General features: G+C 37.6%; 3 protein-coding genes across 5 annotated transcripts; 2 read left to right on the top strand and 1 right to left on the bottom strand.

Moving 5' to 3' along the window:
* Positions 1 to 567: 567 nt before the first annotated feature.
* LOC110064516 (diphthine methyl ester synthase-like) lies at positions 568 to 7469 on the bottom strand. The gene is made up of 8 exons (XM_020771575.2): positions 7251 to 7469; positions 6936 to 6996; positions 5657 to 5720; positions 4545 to 4653; positions 3784 to 3904; positions 3011 to 3050; positions 2777 to 2880; positions 568 to 1161 (listed from the first exon to the last, which is right to left on the bottom strand). Exons 1-8 carry the CDS (start codon positions 7383 to 7385, stop codon positions 956 to 958), a joined length of 840 nt encoding a protein of 279 aa, XP_020627234.2. The 5' UTR covers positions 7386 to 7469; the 3' UTR covers positions 568 to 955.
* Positions 7470 to 7512: 43 nt separating this feature from the next.
* Positions 7513 to 10646, top strand: LOC110064518 (U3 small nucleolar ribonucleoprotein IMP3-like). The gene has a single exon (XM_089286830.1). It carries the CDS (start codon positions 7550 to 7552, stop codon positions 8096 to 8098), a length of 549 nt encoding a protein of 182 aa, XP_089142956.1. The 5' UTR covers positions 7513 to 7549; the 3' UTR covers positions 8099 to 10646.
* A 125-nt stretch (positions 10647 to 10771) lies between these two features.
* On the top strand, positions 10772 to 22016 carry LOC110064521 (cAMP-dependent protein kinase catalytic subunit alpha-like). Of its 3 annotated transcripts, XM_089286827.1 has the most exons (12): positions 10772 to 11040; positions 11239 to 11338; positions 15494 to 15555; positions 15864 to 15992; positions 16548 to 16646; positions 17521 to 17603; positions 18814 to 18891; positions 19150 to 19198; positions 19558 to 19653; positions 20192 to 20314; positions 20434 to 20598; positions 21156 to 22016. In XM_089286827.1, the coding sequence occupies exons 2-12, from the start codon at positions 11302 to 11304 to the stop codon at positions 21279 to 21281; spliced, it is 1047 nt and encodes a 348-aa protein (XP_089142953.1). In that variant the 5' UTR covers positions 10772 to 11040; positions 11239 to 11301; the 3' UTR covers positions 21282 to 22016. The 3 variants fall into 3 exon arrangements, with proteins under 3 accessions (XP_089142953.1, XP_089142954.1, XP_020627238.1); XM_089286828.1 differs by having other exon boundaries at positions 10772 to 11338; XM_020771579.2 differs by lacking the exons at positions 10772 to 11040; positions 11239 to 11338 and adding an exon at positions 15195 to 15408.
* Positions 22017 to 22487: the final 471 nt, after the last annotated feature.

Genomic DNA, 22487 nt, shown 5'->3' with positions numbered 1-22487 from the left:
ATCTAGGCGTGGCTCAAGCCTTATTGACCCCCCCCCCCCCCAGCTAGAAAAACAAGTGCTATAGTGTCTTTGAAGACGATAATCTAAACCAACGACTCAGTATGAAGGTGCCGACCTAAATATTATCTAGATGGGTAAAAATATTGGTAAGCGATTCCAAAATTCCCAATCCATACCCCACAAAAAAGAGAGGACGAGAGTCTTGATCCCTTCAACATGGCGTTCCCATAGGCAAACCCGAACGAGAGTCGACTAAAGTACACTAAAGGATAACAATTGGACGAATGGACACACAGTCAAACGACCTGAGAGTAAGCGAGGGTTGACATAGCCTGCGAACACAGACGGATTTCGGGCTTTTGTTGTATTGATATCGTCTGCTTGTGACATGACTAGGAGACACGCAAGACAAAATTTGAGCAGGTGTAAAATTCGATGAGAAGATTTGAACTCGACAGAGCTGGTTTTCAAAGAAGAGAGGGAGTAAAATCTGAGCTCTTTTCAACAGCAAGTTCTCGTCGATTCGAAGCCTACTTTTCTGATGTTCAAAATTACTGTACTTTCAAATCAAAGGAAAACTCAAATAATTGTTTACTCAGGAAGAAAAACACTAAAGAAGTAACAATAAACTGAAAATAAATAAACAAGGATGGCTAGGACTCGGGAAGATTAACACGGATTACGAACGAAACAACATCAGTGGGCAAATTGGTAAATGTTCTGAAGATGTTCTGGGAGGCAGCCTCCTTTACAAGGAGCTCATTCACGGCATTTTGAGTTGTCTTGGCCTCGTATAAAGTTACCTTTAGATTGAAGGAAACCTGAAAATTGTAGTTAACTAGAACAAGGATTGTTTAGGATAGAGAAGATTAACAAGGATTGTAAACGACGAACTTGAAAAATTTAGGCATGGTGGATCTCATTTTGTTAAAACCAATCTAGAATTACTGTCAGGTCAGCTTTCGTCAAGTATATTAGGATTCAAAGCGAATAGTCTAAGCATGTCTTTTTCTATAAAATGTAAGTGTCCAGGTATAATAAGTGAGTGCAATGGCGGACCGAGGTCATGTGACAACAGCTCCTTCATGCTGCCGCATACTATCTGCTGATTGGCTGCACCAACTCGTGCCAGGCCCACTGCAATTGTGGATTCTGTGTAAGCTAACAAAAATAGAGAAAAATAATAAGTACAAGATTTAGCCTGGTAGACTAATGCACGAATCAATACGAAAGCCTCTTTTTGTCTGCAATGATTTCGAAGTATAAAGAGGAAACAAGTTAAGCTAATACACATTTGAAATCACTCATACATGTAAACTGAAGCCAAAGTATATTTACTCTCACTTGCCTCTAAGGCGGCAACTGGCGCGAAAAGAGGGTTTTCCTCTAATGTTTGCTCGCCACCAAACTTGTGATATTTTGCCAGTTAACCTTCAACGATTCGCCAGCAAACTTTAAAGTTTCATAAACAAACTTTCTGCGACGCCAGACTTTCTCGGCGAAAGGCTTTTGATTCAATAAACGCTTGCTCACGAATCATCGCAAGTTTGGTTTAGGAGCAAAACGTCTCTTAATTCAAGAGAAAACAATCTTCAGAGAAATAAAGCAACATACAATTTCTGAAGTTTGACAAGTTTGATTTTCAACACTAAAGGATTTGATCTGTCACTAAGCTATTTAAAAGCCACTGGCCTGAGTTCTCTTAATCGATAAATTGTGTTTGGATAAAACGGCTTTTGTAGCATTTTCTTGCCTTTTTCACCACTTTAGCAATAGAACACTTTTTCCGTGTTTACATAGCCTCATCTAAACACGAGGAGGGTTCGGAGAATTCAAGACAGTTATGCAAACCCGAGACGTAGTCGAGGGTTTGCGTAACTTTCGAGAATTCTCTCAACCCCCGAGTGTTTAGATGAGGCTATGTTAATACGGAAAAAGTGTTCTATTGCTTTTATAAAATAATTCTCACAAATACGCGCGAAGCTAAAACGTCACAACCGTGTTTGCATTCTCTCATCTAGACACACCTATCGATCAATGAGAGCGCGCGTAGTAGCTCAGTCATTTTATAAAAATCAACCGTTTCCTGGCTGGACCTAAATTAATTTTATCACAACAAGGAGTGTTTTTTTTTATGGCAACTATTGTTATAGAATGTTTTGGTTTATTCATCAGAACGTTCAGTTTCTCATTTGCTAGCCTCATAAAAACTCATCTAACGTGTTCTGACCAATTAGGGTAATATGCTGTGTATTTAAGCCAATCAGGAGGAAAATCTTAACCAATCACAACTTAGCTCAGCGCATTTTCCCGCGCTGCGCTCGAGTTGCATGTTCTCCCGTGCCTGCTAAGGTTTGGCTGTTTAAACCTGGAGCTCTCATTGGCTAAATGGGCAATTTACGTTTGCTGTGACCGGCCGGCAGTGCTTACTTTGGCCCCGTCCACGCTACACCGGAGAAATTTGAAAACGCAGGCCAATTTCTCTGGTTAGGCCTACCGTCTACACTAATCCGTCACGAAAACAGAGCTTTTCGAAAAACCTCTTCAGACCAGAGGAATTTGAAAACGCTGGCTTTACGTTTTAGTGCGGACGGAAAACAGTTTAGAAACGGAGCTTTTCGAAAACGATGACATACATGTAACGATAATCATGTGATTTCCGTGACGAGTTTTCCTCAAGCACAAATCCAAAATGACCGGTGATTGTTGCGTTTTCAAATTTGGTTCTGGTTTTAGGTCAATCATTTCCTTTTTGGATAACAGCGTGTTACTTTACCTGGAGGCTCCCCTTTTATATCTCTGTTATTGACCACATCCAGCAACTGACTTACAGCTTCATTCACACTCATGTAGCGTGGCGGTTCAAATATCTTCCTACCCCTGTAGCAGTAAAATTATACAAATATGCATTGTTGTAGTTAAGTCAGCCCGTAATAATATTAGAAAAGATGGTGCCAATTGAAGAAAAAAACATTTATTTGTTTACTCAGAACAACTTTGTCTCACTGACTTCATTAGATTCTCCACGGACTGTTCCTTAACCTTTATGTCTGCAGAAATACAAAAAACACGAATACAGGTAATGTAAAAGATATTAAACTCTGCTCAGTCAGTTAAACTAGCTAAATTATCAAGATCGAAATGAAGAAGTAAACAGAGGGGTGGGAAGGGGGACTGAACTTATTGCATTTGGTATATTTTCAATCCCAGTTCCTACTCGTTCTGTAATGGCTCCTGCCTCTGTGAGGGATGTCATGATTTTTCCCTATTTCACCCAGTTCCTGCTACCTTCAGAATCTTGCTTTCTGGTGTAACATATTGCACCTCTGAAATTACAATACTAGTCAAGATATTCTTAAGGGTATCACACGCGATAGCCTCATGGCTAGTGTGCTCGACTCTGGATCGAACTGTGGCTGGGGACATTGTGTTGTGTTCTTGGGCAAGACACTTTACTCTCACAGTGCCTCTCTCCGCCCAGGTGTATAAATGGGTACTGACAAATTTAATGCTGGGGGTAACCCTGCGTTGGACTAGCATTCCATCCAAGGGGTAGAAAAAATACCCCTAGTCACTTCATGCTACAGAACCTGGGATAAGTCCCAGCAAGATTTGCCACTTGGCTACTTTATCCAGACTTTACCTTTTTTACCACACACTACCTGTACATGTAAGTTAAAAATTACCAGCTAAAGAAATAAAATCTGACAGTTTCAAAGTCCTTGAAGAGGAAAAATTGCCCTTGGGGCTTAATTTAAAGGTATATTTTCTGTTATCACTTACCTAATAGACAGAGTGTATGAAGACCTTGTTTTCTGTTAGATGCAATTTTATCATAAAAACTGTCTGGTTTCCAGTTGTCTGTCCACAGAACAATAGAGACTGTCTCTCCAAAGTTGTATAACTGGAAGTTAGAGTGCATGTAAATGATACAGTGTCAAGATAATTCATCATGGACAATAATATTCAAAACCAGATGAGCGCACACCACAAGGTAGATTTGAAATTATGAGCACAAATGTTATTACACCCTAAATTGTAGGACACAACGTCCAATTACTAATTAATCACATCAACAACAAATTTCAACAAATTTCAAAATTGGAAAGTTAATAGCGCTTTTCATGAGTTTGAAAAACTGTGGGAAACAATAAGGAAGCCATTAAAGTTCATGTTACACATATTTAAGTGCAAATGGCGTAGGTATCCAATTACAGGTATCCAATTACAAAAAGTTGTATATGAATACCTGTAATTGGACATCCATGCGATAGCACACTGATTACATGACAAGTAGGTACATGGAGAACCAATTACAATCAAGAATGTTGTTATAGATACAATAATTATTAAAGAAATAGACAACATTTTCCATGTTTCTATGGCATTTCAGAAACTAGACTGAAAGTTCTGGAGAACACAAAATGCATGACAATTGCCTTTCCCCTCCAGAAAAGGGACAAAAGGTAAATCTTCACGATAAAACGATTTCCATGGTCAAACTACTCATAGCAAAGTTACACTATAGCAAAATTAATAACTACCTGAAGACCGCAGCATCCAACTGCATTCATAATGGAAGCATTATGAATGACTTGGTAAGGAATGTTCATTTGACATGCTCGCAACACGAGGTCTGCGTGAGTAGTAGCCCTAAAAATTAATATTTAATAATTATTGGATGAGTTTGAGCAACATATCGTCACTTGTCAGTGGAGAGCAGGTCAGTTATTTGCCAAAGCCGAAGGCTGAGGAAAATAATTGATCTGCGAGACCTGACAAACAATGATATTTTGCAATAACCGAGTTCAATAATATTATTTTATCATTCGATCACCACATTTGTTTTCTTGTTTAATCACTCTCTGACAGCTCAGGGGAGCAATCTGCCATTTTTCACTACAGATCATGGTTACAGTTATGCATGAGCACAATACTGTTTGAAGCAAAACACATTAAGACAGCACTACACATGAGCAGACCATTATTTGTAGGCAGTTATGTGCAGGTCATATGGTTGGCTCTCGGCCAGTGGAAAGGAAGAAAAAAATGCATTGAATGATAATAATTATAATAATTATTATTTTAAACTTGTCATATTTTATCATTGATGGAACTCTCTTTCAGCAAGGTGAATCAGATTAGATCTGTACTTTCCATATTAATGATAGACTACAGTCTGTGACATTCAAAAGGCTTGCCAAGTACAATGATCACATTTTTTTTGCTTGTATGCTGTGTTGGCATAGTGCAAAGCCACACAATTCAAAACACATGATTCACTGTCCCGTTCAACTACTCCAAAAATTCTTCACTATGACTGCAAAATACAGTATATCCCATTCCCTACTGTGGTTATTTATCCCATATCCTGCCCTCAACATGTCAAGTATCGGTCAAGTCCCACCTTCATTTTAATTCCCATCTTACATCCCACAAAAACTAAACTGGATGCTCTATAGTATGAACTGGACTCTAATATATTGCCTCAAAACAATATGATGATGATGATTCTAAACCTTATGGTCTGAAACACTGGGAAATATTCAGTGATTGTACTTCATCTACAGTTCAGAGATTGTGATAGTAATGACAGTTTCTCAAGTTTATTACTCGGTTGTCATATTTCTATAAACAAATGTTGTTCTTTTCTCACCCAAATGGATCTCCTACAACCAAGAAAGCCACATCTTTGTCCTTAGCATGCTCCAAAAGAAGATCTATAGACAGAAAAAAGTTAGCTTTAGCTCTAAGATATTGCTCAAACTAATCTGTATATCAATCAATCAATCAATCAATCAATCAATCAATCAATCAATCAATCAACTGAAGCCAGTAAGCGAGCAATCAAGCATAAATATTGTCAAAGGACCATGCTGTGGTCCTCACCTCCTTACTCTACGGCTGTGAAACCTGGACTGCGTACAGACGGCATGAGAAGCTAGTCACCCTCTTTCATCTGCGGTGCCTCCGAAACATTCTCCACATTCGCTGGCAGGGCAAAGTCTCGGACACAGAAGTCCTGAAGCAGGCAGACCTTCCCAGTGCCATCACTGTCATGCGCAAGGCCCAGCTGAGATGGGCAGGCCACGTCTCCCGCATGCCAGATGACTGCATTCCAAAGCAGCTCTTCTACGGGGAACTCTGCTCTGGCAAGCACACAGTTGGAGAGCAGTGAAAGCACTACAAGGACAGTCTAAAAGTCTCCCTAAAAGACTTCAACATCAGCACTGAATCCTGGGAGTCTCTTGCCTCCGACAGACCCTCCTGGCGCCAACTCATCACCAAAGGAGCCCACGCAGGTGTGGAACGCAGGTCCCGTCAAGCCGAGGAGAAGTGAGCAGTACGCAAGGAAAGAGCTGCCAGCACTAACAGCACAGCCCCTACCCACTTCTGCCCTACCTGTGGGAGAGGCTTCCCCCGGGGGGGGGACTCCCATATGGAGTGGACGGGGATGCTCGTCGGAAATTTTGAATTTAACCCCTAAAAGAGACCAATCTGGGCGTGGCCGAAGCTTATGCAGACCCCTAAAAGAGACCAGTTTATAAAACAGACAAATAAAAAGTACAGTGACATTTAATGATGGCGAATTTGTTTATATGAATTGAGTAAATATAAAGAATCAAAATTCTTTCTGTTTTGTTATTTCTTCGTGTGCAACCCTTAACGAGACCTTGACGGCTAAAAATAATGACATTTTGCCCAGAACACCCTAAGCGAGACCAAAATCCGACATTTACACCCCTAAGCGAGACGACGAGCATCCCCGTCCATTCCATATGGGAGTCCCCCCCCCCGGGAGGCTTCCTTGCCCGGATTGGTCTCATCAGCCACCTCCGGACACACCTTAGAAATTTATTAACAAACTAGATGTCTTTGGTCATCTTCGACTACGAAGGACGAACAACAACATTGTCAAAGGATAAACTACCCACCAGAATTTTGTTCCACAGTTTCCCTATCAGCTAACTCGATTTTGCATCCATAAAATTCTTCCTGAAATATATTTTAAAGATAAATAGGGACTGATCAATATATTATCAGTAAGTTTCTAGAAAGCTTTTCGAGGAAATTCAAATTAAAGAAGCACTGTTAGTGATGAAATTATCGTATTACTTTAATTTAAAGTCACAGCTTGCCTGAAGAGAAAGACCGAAAATTACTTCTCTTTGCACCCTGATTGCCCTGTTTACATCTTCCTCTCTTTCCCCCATTCTTATTTGATACGTAGGAGTACTTTGAGTACCTACCAACACTTCCTTCCTCACACAAAGGATGGAGGTATATGCTTCCAGAAAGACGTAGTCTGCCTTTTTAACGATTTCTAGTCCCTTAACTGTGATATCCTTGGCGTCTCCTAAACCAAGACCAACAAGATACAACATTTCTCTCGCTTGTTACCACGCCAGTTCTCGAGGACCGACCGCCATGTTGGATTCGAAAGCAGAGAAGAGCCTGGGACTCAGATTGTTACGGTAGTTTGTAGCCAGCGGTATTACGTTCAAAAGCGAAAGGACTGGGTTTAGTTGTTTCTCCTCGTGTTGTGAAAATGGTGAGAAAACTGAAATTTCACGAGAAGAAACTCTTGAAAAAGGTCGACTTTATTTCATGGAAAAGCGACAATAACATACGCGAAGTGAAGGTGCTTCGAAAGTACCACATCCAGAAGAGAGAAGATTACACCAAATACAACAAAGTTTGTGGGATGGCGAAATCACTCGCCACGAAAATTAAACAGCTCGATCCTAAAGATCCATTTCGAGGCGAAGCCACAGAACAGTTGTTGGAGAAATTGTACTCACTTGGCTTAATCAAAGCTAAAAACAACTTGTCTTTGTGCGATAAGCTAAGCGCCTCTGCGCTCTGTCGGCGGCGCTTGCCTGTTGTTATGGTGCGATTGAGAATGGCTCAAGCTATCAAAGATGCGGTGAAGTACATTGAACAAGGTCATGTAAGAGTTGGGCCCGAAGTCATAATGGATCCCGCTTTTCTTGTTACAAGGAACATGGAGGACTTTGTTACTTGGACAGATACCTCAAAAATAAGGAAGCATGTCTTGGAGTACAGCGACCTCAGAGATGACTTTGATTTTTCATAAATGGATAAATCAACATGGTAGGGCCCATGTGAAGGTCCGGTGAACTATACAGCCGTTATTAGGGTCGTCACGCAACAGGACCCTAATAATGGCTGCGAAGGAGCCTAGACTACACAGAGACTTACAAAAAGCATAACCTGCGGCTGTGAATCTATTCTGCGTCAAAAATCAGTATTAACAAATTGAGGTAGTCTGACAGACAGCAACAGGAACATCAAGAAACAAAAGGTTATGCACAGGGTTGTCACAGGGTTTTGCTGTAGGCAGCGCTATTGATGGAGTAGGTGACCGAATTTGCCATCATAGTCAGTATAATGGCTCTGCAGTGTTTGTCATTCTTATTCCTAGTTACACCTTTCTGGTATTCTTCAGCTGCATATCAGACAAGTTTGGTTGAACCATGATTCCCATTTTGGCTTTCTTGTGCCTTGCCAAAGCATGAACCATGGCTCCACTAAACTCACCTGCTACACCACTGAATGATACAAAAGATTTATCATTGGATATTTACCATACCTGAATCTGGGTTTATCAGGTCAGTGCCTTGATATCATAAGATATCATGACCGCAGACCTTCTGACTGGCCAGTTCTGAATTCTAGGTGTGGTAAATCTTGATACAATTCTCAACCCTCATAGCCAGACAACCATGTGAAAGAATCAAATTCTGTATTTTATAGGGAATGTAAACGAAAATTCTTAATGTTTATGCACACTTTCAAACACAGACCATCTAACAATGAATTCATGCAGAAGTTATCTATTTGCCAAATTATAGTCCATAAGGCATTACCTTATTACATCGCAAATAAATGAGTTTTTACTTTTATGATTATCATTACTAACGTGCATCAAAAGGAATGCAACCTTTTAAATTTGGAATTCACTTGCAATATTAGCTACATGGCCTTAAACTAAACTTTTTCAATAAGTCTAAACAATGAGAAATTGATATCTATTTTCATTAAAATGTAGTGACCCTTTACTTAATTCTAAAGCTCCGCAGTAGCAAAAAGTAGCTTATCAAGTTAGTAAGTATAGAATTAGTTGAAAAAACAGTATGATGTTGATGTTATTTAACATTGCATGTTCTGCTCCATTTTTGCTTCAATTAAAACTTTTATTATGTTGTCTGGCTTGTATTACAAGCTTTTTTAGCATGATTCTTTAAGAGATTCCTTATGTGTCCACCATACTCAATATTTCTACCATTTGACGGCAAAAATTAACACTGTTTAGGCACCACTGTGTAAAACTTGCAAGCAAGTCATCTGAATAAGATCATAAGCATGGAGCCTGTCAACAACAACAACAACAACAATTTATTGGTATTCCCATATAAATGGTGTTACCTAAATACAGCCTTACCCTATGATGAACTTGATTTTGCAACCCTGTTCTAAACTAGGCACCAATAACCCCTGCCCTATCTCAGACTAGCTATTTTCCATGCATGTCAGAAAATATCCATACCTCCCCGACAGAAGGGATTTTTTTCTATAAACCCGCCAGCCATCTGGAAATTCCAATATTATTAGGTTTCATACATTTCTTTACATTTTTTGGGGTCACAGAATCACACACTCCCAGGAAATTCCAATTCCTTCTGTGGGGGGATTATGGATATTTTCTGGACCTGCAATTACCTACCAATTAGACTATTCAGCCAATCTCAAACTGTAGTTAAACCAAAGCCAAAACCAAAGTAATTTCCTGATTACTTTTGACACTCAATTGAAAACTGTTCTAACATCAGTGAATTAATTCAATATCTGTATGAGATACAAGCTCTCAAAAGTTTCCTCCCCAAAACGACATAATTCAATTTTATTTTAAACGTAATTCAAATATTATTTCAAATATTAAAACATAATTCAAATTTTATTTTATTTCATTACTAATAATAACTTTATTTTAATATCAATAAAATGCTAGCTAGCAGTTTTAACACCACTAATTGAAGACTTTGGCAAGAATTCTAAAATTTTAAATTGTAAAGTATTAATCACAGTTAACTTACAATAATTGTAAGATTAAAATTTAAAACAAACAAGATCATTGAAAAGGATCACTAGATTGTGGGATCAATTTGCTCATGGATCTTTTTTCCAAAGTTTGAAAATTCAAAGAAGTTGTGAATGAAAGCACTCTTTTTGATAAATTGAAATAAAATGAAACTAAAAGATTGTTTGGAGAAAATTTTGATGAACTATGATTATCACTAATTAACTTGAATTATTTCCCTTGCTAGAGAGCACACAGTCAATATTTGTGAATTTATTTCTAATACGTTTTCTTTGTAAGGTTTTCGGTTCTATTGGTTACAGAGTAAAATGAAACGCGTGTTAGACAAACAGTCGCTTCCGGGCTTTAAAATTAATTTGTAACATGATTGTATTTATTCCTTACCCAATTTGTAATGAATAGAGAGATTTGTTGTATATTGCCATAGCAACAAAAGGTCAACTCCTGTTCCACAAAATAACAAATGTGTTAAATAACGTTATCAGCATGCAAGTCAAATAAAATATTACACTTGTCCGTAGAATTTTGTAGCAGCTTTTTTGTCGAGTACTTGGAAAGAGAGTTTCAGACTCGACCAAATATGAAAAAGGGTTTGGACAAAAGTAAATAGTATATCGACAAATAGCTCCACGTACGAGAGCGTTAAAGCTATGCAGATTTACGCGGTGAAAAAATAAACAGAAGGATACATAAATTAGTGATTGTTGAAAAAGGCTCCTCCCCTTCTGCTCCGAATAACAAACTAGTTTTGGCCTCCAGGGACTTCGGCATAATCGAGATCCCATCCCGTCGATCGATAGTACCTCTCGCAAGTTCACTTCGCTCCTTGATCCAGACAGCTGTGCCATATTTGAAAACAGCGGGCACTTAACGAAGAGGGAAATATCACCATAGTTGTGCTGATAACCGCAGAACAGGTAAAAAAGATCAAATCAAACGTCGAGCGAATATTTATAAAGTGTATAAATAGCTTGCTGTGTCACTGACAAAACAGAAGATCCCTCGGGCCATAAAGCATGGTGCAAACGTTTTGGGCAAAAAGGTTGCCCTTTCGGGTGTTTGAGTTCTTCAATAGTTCGCTACTTTACAATTTTGTCTCCACATTCCATCTGCAGCCGGTACAACTGAAGAAATCTGCCTTGGATTCCTGCAGCGTTTAATCTTGATTTGTAAGTGCCATGCCGTTAGCGAAGAAAGCAGCAAAGAATGACATAAGTAAGTTCTTTGTGTTTTATCGTGTTGATATTGTAGTCTACACTGTGGAAAGAGCTGTCAATTCTGTAACCACGGCAGGCGTTTATGTAACAACTCGATAAATAACTGAGTTATTCGATGGAATTCGATTTATCAACCAAAGTCACTTGTAAACATAGAGCGGCATTCCTAAAGTGCCCTCGACCATTTGACGTCAATGCAGTTTTGCCACGCAAATATTCTTTTTATTTACAGGCGCTTTGTCTGTGTCGAACTATGTTTCTATTCTCTGCGTTAGATCGGTATTCGATTTAAGAAGTTTAGCTGAAAAGAAGTCTTTACTCCACTTCAGAAAAGTCTGTATCGAAACAATAAATATACTTAAGGTTCTTTTGTGTTTATTTGTGACCTTTCGCTGTAGGAATTCTGTAATGGCTTCTTAATTACAAAGCTGAAAGGTCATTTTAAAGTGACCAAACGTAACTCACGAGTCATTTACCAGTAACTAAAAGTTAATTTTGAATTCAGAAAGCCAATTTAGCGAAATCTAATCTGTCAATACCATTCTAGCGTTTACATAAGGGGGTCTTCGAAGTTTAGGTATTGTTCTAAAACGTTTTTAATATCTCTGACGGCTGTTGATTGATTTGGAGAAGATTTTCTTCTTCATTGTAACACGATCCAGTCGGTAAAATTTACTCAGTTATTTTACCAATGTCGATCGAATAGATAACTCTGCATGAATTGTTACTCTTTCGTGCGTGTACCTTGACCTCTGCGTACATTGTTGCTAAGCAAGCAGTAATATTGGCGTTTCTTTGACCAGGGGTGGAGTCGAGGGTGGGGGTGGGGAGGTGGTTGCACCCTGTTCTTTTTGAAATATCTGGTTCAACTTCACATAGTTTAATTAAACCCCTGGGAGATACAGGGGGAAGGATTTTATTGTGGATCTCCACAAAGAAACAAAGGTTTCAATTGCAAGCACCTAATGCTTCTAAATATTAAGATTGTTGACTGCAAAGAAAAATTTTTCCTTGCTCATAATCATAATGCAAAATATCAATCAATCCATGACCCTACATACTACGCAAATCTCTGTAGGATTGCATAATCAGTATTGATGGAACTTTTGGGTTAGTCTGTTCAAGGGTTTCAGTCAGTTGAGGAACAGCACAAAACACTGAGAAAATAAAGGGGGAGGAGTATCAGGCAACTGTGAAGCTTGCTTTGGTATACCGGAATGTGGTTCAATACCGTATGATTGGTTCATTTTGATAGTAATATTATTGATTGCTATTGAATTACAGTATGTAGTGATGAGAAATGCGATATGGTTTTGGTCAGAGACCTTTCAAAAAGTCTCTCACTTTTGAGTGGGGCAATCCTCACTTATTTTCTTTCTCGCTGTATATTGGTGGTAGAGTCAGGTTGCCTTAGACATGTTATTTTCCAGCTTACCCTATCAGTACCTGCTAGTTCTGTGTCAACTCAGCTTCCAAATTTTTATTCAATAAACAGACTAATACTACATTCCAGGGGCGTAGCCAGGATTTTTCAACGGGGGAGGTCACACGGTGTCAAAGAGGGTACTCACCAGATTTTCATTTCGTTCTTTCCACCTGCTGTAGGCTGTTTACTTAAAAAGGTTTAGAAAAGGGGGGGGCATGGGCACCCCAGGATCCCCCTAGCTACGCCCCTGTATTCATAGCATTAGATAATGTAAATTGAGTGGAATTAGTACACATCTACATAAATGCTTTATAAAACTAACTTCTTGTAGAAGACGGACAGAAATAAAATCAAGATGATAGGTTCCATAACTGAATGCAACAGTATGCTCAAAGTTTAATAATGATCTTGTTGATCACAAAAATAGACTGGTTCCAATGTGGAAATTATAGACAAATATCCTTGTTACTGATTTTTCCAGTATATTCCAGAGAATGTTATGTACCTTATCGCAAAAATATACATATGAAAAACTCCAGTCAAAACTAAATGGGTCGTATTTGAAGTATTGTTTAGCAAATATATTTTGCAAAGTCGACTTCTGCTATAAAAGTGGTTCCTTACATTATATTTGCAGGATGTTTCATTTGGGTTGGTTATTTTATTGTTGTGAAGCGTGATTGAGGCTCTTATGTTTAATGGTTATGAATTATTTGTCCAGTTTATTCCACAGTTGATTTAAACTTTATATTTTTTCTTTGTGATTTGTAAATAAACCCCAGATTTATTGGGACCTTCGTATGTACAATTCTAGATATCTGCTGGACCTCTTTGACGGGGCAAGGCCACAATAGCATGGACTGTTTTTGCTAAATCCACAGTAGATTTTCCTAGCACATTTAAATTATTAAAAACTGAGGTTCTGGATGCTTCTAAAAAAATGTAATAAGGAGTGTCCACAAGGTGGTTGTTGACTGTACAAGATGGCATCATATGACCAATTAATTACAAATTAGAAAGCGTTTACATGTGCCTTGTTTCTATCAAGTTTTAGTGTAAATCTACTAGCGTTCCATAACAAATGCCATTTGCTAATTGGCTACGCTACTCACTGTCTATTCTCTTGTAGATACTGAGTAGCCTATATATAGCAGTGTGTACTTTATGACAAACTGGCGGTCGCTTCTTTCCATTTTTAAGTGTCTGTGAAGAGGATGTAGATAAAGTTATGAACGACTAGTAGGTTTACACTAAACAACTAGATTATTTAGTCTCAATTTCTATTCGTGATAGTTGACTTGGGCTGTGCCCTCGTCAACTATCATGCAACAGAAATCTGTAGCTCATAATCTAATTGTTTAATAGAATCGCAAGTGGAAGTTTCAGTGAACGAGAAATGCTGTGGGAACACGAGTCAACAGGCGAGTGTTTCCACAGCTTTTTCAAGTTCTCCTAAACTTCCACGAGTGTTTCTATTAAACAATTATTGGATAATTTTATGAGCTCAAGATTTCTATTACGCATGGAAATCGAGAGTGAATACAGCACTGTAATCTAGTTATTTTGTGTAAATCGACTTTGAAAATGTCAAGAAGTGGCCGTCATTTTGTTAACAAGGGTAGACTGCTACACTACTCACTGTAGAATAGATAGTGAGTCGTGTAGCCAATCAGAGAACGGCATTCATGGTAGAACACTAGTAGACTTATACTAAAACTCGATAGAAACACGGAGAACATGACTATTGTTTTCTACTACTTTCAGAAAGTTCTGCGATGAAAAAAAGAAAACTTGTTTACTTTGATTGTCAATATGTAAATTCTCTTTGTTTGCGCCATTATTACATCAACAACTCACCCTAGTGCTGTGACGCTATTGACTTATGAAAATACGATTTTAAACCAATCATGTATATTTTCTTTGGGCTATTTCCTAAATTAAATTAATGTTCACCTCGCTTGGGTGTGAACTTATTTTTGTAGAAAAAGTGGTATATTTTCATGGAAATAATCTGGGCACATTTTCCAGATACAAGGTTCATCGATATTAAAATGTCTTTTTTTCTTGTTATTTGCATTTAGAAAAAAAGCCACAATAAACTTAAGCTTAATCTGAGTAAGCTTACATGTTGATGTTATTGATGTTTTTTGGTCAATTTGTCAGGCCATATAGCATTTTGCTAGATTCATGTACCATAAGCTTAGTTTTTTAACTTCGAATAACTGCAGGAAGTTCAGTAGCGGTTATATAAACTAACTATTTTCACCTTCAATCTTCAAGTAAGACTCGAACCTTCCTAGAATCAGTCTGGCAATTCTCCTCCGCTTCTGTTTCGTTCAGCTGGAGATTGCCGAACATTTCCATATTTAGTAGTTTCCGATTGTCTGGTTTTTAACCGACCAATGAAAATGCGTCGCTGTGAAAACGGAAAACGTCACTAGGTCTGTCTTTGGCCGGGAGGTTGTCTCTTTGATACCAGCTACGGTGGAAAATACTGAACTAGAATCCAAGTATTTTAGGCAGATTTGTGTGCTGGGTATCAATATTTTTTACTGCAACGAGAGCTTCAGAGTATCTTCTATAAGTGGTTGCCCGTTAAGACATGGGCAACGCTCCAACGAAGAGAGGAGACCCAGAAAATGGTATAATAAATTTCGCGGGGGCATCTGTTGTTATACTCATGCAAGCGAAAAACCTTCATGTTTTGTTTTGTTATCTTTCCCGTAGTAAGAGCGTTCCTGAACGAGGCAAAAGAAGAGTTTAATTCAAAATGGGAGCATCCATCACAGGTGAGAATTTTTCTTGTACGTTTGTTAATTATAGAGTCGTATCTTCGTTCGGTTTCAACTAAAAATATATTCACCTTTTTCATGTACACTCTTTTGTTGGGTGAGACTTGTAAATTACTTTAAACGGTGCTCTGTTCTTTAAAGATTGTATTGCGAACAACGGTGCTTGATTCTAAGTCTGCTTGTTGGAAGCACACGATTACAAGGTTTTCGTATCGGCGACCCGAAACTTACTTTACCTTTGGAAGTATAATTTCTTTATTGATTTTCGCGATGTCGCTCATGTCATGTCTGTTTGATGCATACAGAATACGGCTGGTTTGGAGGACTTCGAGCGTCTGAAGACCTTGGGAACTGGATCATTTGGTCGTGTTATGCTTGTACAACACAAGAGTAGCTCACGATATTTTGCAATGAAAATATTAGACAAGCAAAAGGTAATCTTGGTTTTGTTCTGTTGAATATATATTGAGTCGGGTTGCCGAAGAATATATTGTTTTTCAAGACGATGACTGGCGGAGGTTTTTATTTTTTAGCTTCGTGAGAATTTTTGTGTTGGAAATCGTCTCCTCACAGTTTGCTTCCTTGACCGTGGTTAGTCGTAACTAGTTTACCTGTTGCTTTATTTTTGTAGTCGATAATTTCTGTGTTGCTCACGAATTTCAAAATAATGTGAAATGCACAGTGTAAGTTGTAAATAACAACCTGTTCGTCGACTTATTCGCAAATGTTAATTTGAAGATCCGCGCGTCACGTACTAAGACAGCGAAGGCAAATGCACAAAATCGACGTGCTTTTTTTGCACATCTGTTTCCAAGAATAAAATTGCTACATTCTTGTTGTGCTGTGTTTGCAATAGTTGGTCATTCGAAGTGAATGATTACATTAGGATTTGGGGACCAATCTTACAATGTAACAGGTGTTATAGTAAATTAATCATCTTGATTTGAATAACATGTAAGACTTAATGGTAATTTGCTTCAAACTTGAAGGTTGTGAAGTTAAAACAAGTAGAGCACACTTTAAACGAGAAAAGGATCTTGCAAGCCATCACTTTCCCCTTCTTGGTGAATCTGGAATGGCATTTTAAGGTTGGTTGCTTTTGGTTCCAATAATTCCTTTGATCAGTAAGCTAACATTCAAATATACTTGCTTGACTCTGTAAGCACAGTATTTACTTCATCATATTAAATTTTAACTTAAGACAGGTAGCTTATTTTCAACACAAGATAGGTATATTTATAATCTAATTCAATATATGTTAAACTTATCTGGTTATGATATTGACCTAATGACAGAAAGGATTGTTAATGACATTAGAGAATATTGTAAATAGGATTGAAGTTATTTTAACTGTGAACACTGTTGGATTTGTTGTAAACTATCTACTCAATACTATTTTGTTACTTTTTTTCCTCCTTGATAAGTGACAACTTTAAGGACAGTTAACCTATTGGACACCTAAATACCACTGTTTACACTGCTCTGTTTATTATACTTCAGAAAGTACTCTTTTCTTATCAGACATTCTTTTAACAGTTCTTGTTATTGAGAAGGTCTTGGCATCTTGGCGAGTCTTGGGTATTAACATACATCACCCCTTTTAGAGCAAAGAATTGATCCTAACAAAAAAGCAACTTTTGTTGTCTAGAAAATATAACTGACTAGTTTAGTTAGATGGGATTCCAACTGACACAAACTTTGAACTCAATTTTAGAAACTGTAGATGAAGGCATCAAACGGAGGGTTATGTATTTGTTAATCTGAAATGTACCCATTGATAACAAATAGAAAGTGCATTTAAAAAATGTACATTTTTAAAATGGTTCAATTTTAGGTTAGCTGTTATATGTCCCATATAAGATAACCCCTGAGCCTGGGGACAAAAATGATCCTTCAAGAATTATAAAGATGTCTTTTTGTAGCAGAACCAAGGAAAATGATTTTAATATTTCTTATTATTAGGATAATTCCAACTTGTATATGGTTCTGGAGTTTGTTCTGGGAGGTGAAATGTTCTCTCATCTACGACGTATTGGAAGATTCAGGTAACTAGAAATGATTTTTTTAAATGTAAGGGTAAAGTGTAAGTCTGCTCCCCAATACTTTAGCAGTCTTGTTCATTTCTGCTTATCCTTTCTTGCTTGGGTTACTAGCATGTAGATTATGTTGTGGAATCAGAGGAAAAAATATAGCCCTTGAACCATGCAAGTTTTTCTGGGTTGAACCCCCTTCCCACCCCTTTCAAAATTCTACTTTGGCTTCACACTTTCTTGTAGAATAATATTGTTGTCTTTTGACATACTCCCCCTACTCCCAGGAATCTCCAGTGACCTACCTTAGGCTACATGCATGTATTGATTCAACTGTATATTTTGAGTTTGGATGCAAAAGAACTTATAATAATAAGCTTTACACTACTTTCCCCCCCATCTTTGCTTAGAAATATTGATGTCTGTCAATTCATTTAAACGTTTATGGACACAGTTGGACCGTGCTAAATCAAATTCGGTTGTTTCAAATTCCCCATTATCTTGAACTGAAAACCATTTCCCTTGGATTTGACCTTCAGTCATTTACTATTGGCCTTTTTGAACTCCTGCCATTCCAAACTATTTTTTGTTTCCCCTGAGAGTTTGAAATAGTGGGGTTCAATTGTAGAAAGTAGTTACTAATATATATAAGATGAAGAGTAAAGATGATATTTATTCATAGTTCTAAATAGTTGGTCTATTAGACAATGTATCTGACCGTGCATATTATTTTCACTTCTTGGGACATTGCCATAAGAATTTTGATAGTAGTAAATAGCAGTGATAGCCTGTTGAAGCTGATTTATTAGTTTCAAGTTCTGCTGACATGACCTCAAGACAAATATTTTATCACTCGTCCTTTGCGCTTATTTTTAATCACTTCACACATAGCATGTAAAATAAGTCACTTGTTGAGGGTAATTGTTGTTGTACAGGACAGAATATAAGAAATATTTCATACATTTTCCTTCCATATTTTCATCTTCTGTGGGTCTATTACCAACTAACATGACCAGCTCCCAGTTGGCTTGATTCCTCAGTTAGGGGTAGACAACTTTACTGGTGTTGCAGAGGTGATGTGTTTAGGTCGTGTTTGATCCTTAACTTGTTATAAGCTTCCATCACCCTGGTTTTTATTTATTAATTTTTATGTAGGTGTAAGGCTAACTATTTTGTCTATAGCACAAGCAGTTGCTTAGTATGCTTTTTGTAATTTCCATTGCAGTGAAACTCATTCAAGATTCTATGCATCACAGATTGTGTTGGCTTTTGAGTACTTACACTCCCTAGACCTTATATACAGGTAATCAGAGAAATACAGGCTCTTCTATAGGAAAAGCTGTTGGAAGCCCTTTAGGCATCCAACTTTAAAAGTCAGGATGCCCAGTTGACAATCTTGGTGATATCAGTTGATGAATTAATTTAAAAAATAATCCATGAATTAAATTGTTTAATTACTAAAATAATAGTTTACCCATACCTTTAATTTTTTTATTGATTTTGATATTATTTCAAGCTGGTACCAGTCTTGAATGCTTAAATATATCTGCTTTTATCTCAGGGATCTGAAACCAGAGAATCTTCTCATTGATGAGAAAGGATATTTAAAGGTAAGCAAAGATTATTTAATTAAAGTGGTAAGTTTTATGACAATTAACAACTTTGTAGTGTGAATTTGAAACAACTTGCCCAAACACTGTACTGTAAAGTGGTCCACTGAGACAACTAATTGACAAGATAAACCCATTCAAATTGTGTACTGGAAATGAAGAATTTTCAACTTTGAACAAGTCAAGGCATATTTTGAGATCTTCCTCCTCTGTTGTTGTAAAAAAAAAAAACATACAAACAGAAACAACCATAACAAATAAATTATGTATTCATATTTGAGCTTCACTCATTTATATTCAGTAGCTGAAGGCTAATACTTCGCAAAATACATGAACATCTGGTACATATCACGTTTCAGGTGACAGATTTTGGATTTGCTAAGCGAGTCAAAGGAAGAACATGGACTTTATGTGGAACACCAGAGTACCTTGCTCCTGAGATCATTCTTAGTAAGGTAAACAGCATCAAATCTGCATTACAGTGTATCTTTATGTTCAGCTAAAGATGTGTCTGGTCTACTAAATACAGCTTGTCTCTTTTTGGGATAGCCTTCTGAAAGAGGGGTGCCTCTCTTAAGTGAAATCAGGATAGTTGGATATGGTCCTAACCACACATGAACCAGTTGCATTTTTATCCTTCCACAAAGGAGCCTCTTGTAATCCAATCCATTCATATCTTGGTGTGAAGTCTGTCTACTTTAAGGGATTGACTGTATGAAAAAAAATGTGTATTGAATTATGTGACAGTGCCTTTAAAACAAGCCTAGGTATATGTAACTATATGTAAGTTAACGCACCTAAATTAGCCAATGAACAAAAGAGGCCTACCTGCATAAATAATTTAACTCTGGTAGATATGATTAGATAAAAAGATTAAACTCCTCCGTTCCGTTAAAGTCAGACTTAGTCCTTTTACATTTAGGTTGTGACATTAGACTTCTTTGATGTTATGGCCAGTTTTCATTGACATTACAATGTTGTGCTTTCTTGCAGGGTTATAACAAAGCTGTCGATTGGTGGGCTTTAGGTGTTCTCATCTATGAAATGGCTGCTGGATATCCACCCTTCTTTGCTGATCAGCCAATACAGATATATGAAAAGATTGTATCCGGAAAGGTAAGAGAGCAGTGGCTTTTGAGAGTCGTAGCTGTAACAACCAACACTGACATTTTGAAGTCTACTGTACATGTATGACTTAACAATGTGATCTCTTGTCGAATTCCTTGTCTTTTCAGGTGCGCTTCCCTTCACATTTTACCGCTGATCTGAAAGATCTCTTGCGTAACCTTTTGCAAGTAGATCTCACAAAGAGATATGGAAATCTCAAGAATGGTGTGGGAGACATTCGAGGTCACAAATGGTTTAGCTCTACAGACTGGATAGCCATCTATCAACGAAAAGTATGTCATATTCTTTTTACAATGCAACTACTGATAGTCAATTTTGACAATTTTTCAGATATCTGTACATTGTATATTTGGCAATTAACAAAACTGACTTGGATCAGGTCAAAGATGGTGTTACGAAAAGTATCCATATCCTCTCATGAAATGTTTTTTGGCTTGAACTAAGTTCACAGTCAAACCTCCTGTTGCGACCATCCCTCGTAAGCAACCACCTCTCCTCAGCAACCAGTTTTCCAAAATACCTAAAGGTTTCACGTGAAATCACTATATTTAGAACCTCTTGTAAGCAACCACCTCTCATAAACGACCACGACCACTTTCAGAGCTAAAAGTTTGAACTTTTTTTCGTCTTTAACCTCCTGTAAGTGACCACTTGACAGATAATGGAGCAAAAATTGGATAATAATGTGTTGTACCATTATTGCATCCCTGGATAGTACAAGGGACTCAGAATTTGTATCAGTTTTGTAGTGAGAAATCTTACTTTCAAAGGGTTTTGTTGTCATTTACTTTGAAGCGTTAACTGGATATCAATGTTGTCTTGGTTTAAGGTTGAAGCGCCTTTTATTCCCAAGTGTAAAGGCCCCGGAGATCCCAGCAACTTTGATGATTACGAGGAAGAACCCCTTCGCATATCCACTTCGGAGAAGTGTGCAAAGGAATTTGCAGATTTCTGAAAAGCGATTCATTGACTGTCTAATAACTTACTATTATGTACTTAAGTTATCCAAAAGTGTACAGAACAGTGACTTTAATATATCAAACATTCTTGGAGAGGAACAAGCAGGCCCTTGATGGATGGGATGACATTTTGGATGTTATCTCTTTGCTTGTTAGTTCCTTGTGTTGTTCTAGAACTTCATCATAAAGCCTTTTTATTTATATAAACAACTTCGATAATAGTAGAGTTAGCAGAAAATTTTTAAAAGCAGGCATGTAAATGTTTTATTTGTAATTTATACATATATGTAATTTGCAAATTCATATTTCTAGAACACACAAGAATGTGTCATATCTAATTACGTTTCATCCCAGTGTTCATCATTTAACATTCAATAAAGATTGTGCCTGCAAATTAAAGATCTCTGTAATTGCTTTATTGAACCTTTAGAAATACTTGGAAGCAGATTTTCACAGAGGCTAGACAAGAATAAATTTATTTATTTGTAAACACATTCTCGGCTTGAAAAATCAGTGCAGAGTATTTGTAAGTTTGTCTTCCAAAATGTTTTTCATCCAAAATGACCAATGTTCAGATTCAATACTTGTTGGTCACTGCATGTTTCAAATGCCTCTTGGTTATTTCTTAAAGTTCCAAAAAAAATATTGTTCTAATGTTACATGTGCCTTGTAAGTTTATTTATAATCTAGAATATTAATCCAGGGCAATAAAATTTAAACAGTTAAATGAACGAGACATTTTTGCTGTGTTTCAGAGGGTGCTTTACGTAATCAACATCTAGTGTGACCACCATGACCATTTTTATGCCTATTTTAACTTAAAAGGGGGCATTAGAAATCGTTTTTTTCTTTTTTATGGATTGAAAGTTATGAATGAAAATAAGGAATAGACAATACCTGCAGCCTTTTAGACTTCACCCTGAGTAATCAGGGTTGATAGCATTTAGCCTATGCACCCCCTCCCCCCCCCCCCCCAGCCCCTGTCTACCTCCAAGTCCAGTTTCTCATGCCACTGACGGTTATCCTGGGTTTCTGTAGCAGTCAACAACACACTGGATGGGGTGCTAGCCCATTGCAGGGTTACCCCCAGCATATAAATGCCAAACTTGGCAGAGAATGGTTCTGTCCACCGTAAATAGAGGGAAGTGGTTTAAAGAAGCCCAGCAAACACCAAAGAAGCAAACAAACAGGCTAAGATTTAT

Source organism: Orbicella faveolata, unplaced genomic scaffold (assembly GCF_042242905.1).
Source record: "Orbicella faveolata isolate gen_17 unplaced genomic scaffold, um_ofav_v1 contig_14, whole genome shotgun sequence".
In the NCBI taxonomy this organism is placed as follows: domain Eukaryota; kingdom Metazoa; phylum Cnidaria; class Anthozoa; order Scleractinia; family Merulinidae; genus Orbicella; species Orbicella faveolata.
This window is presented reverse-complemented; position numbering and strand designations above follow the sequence as displayed.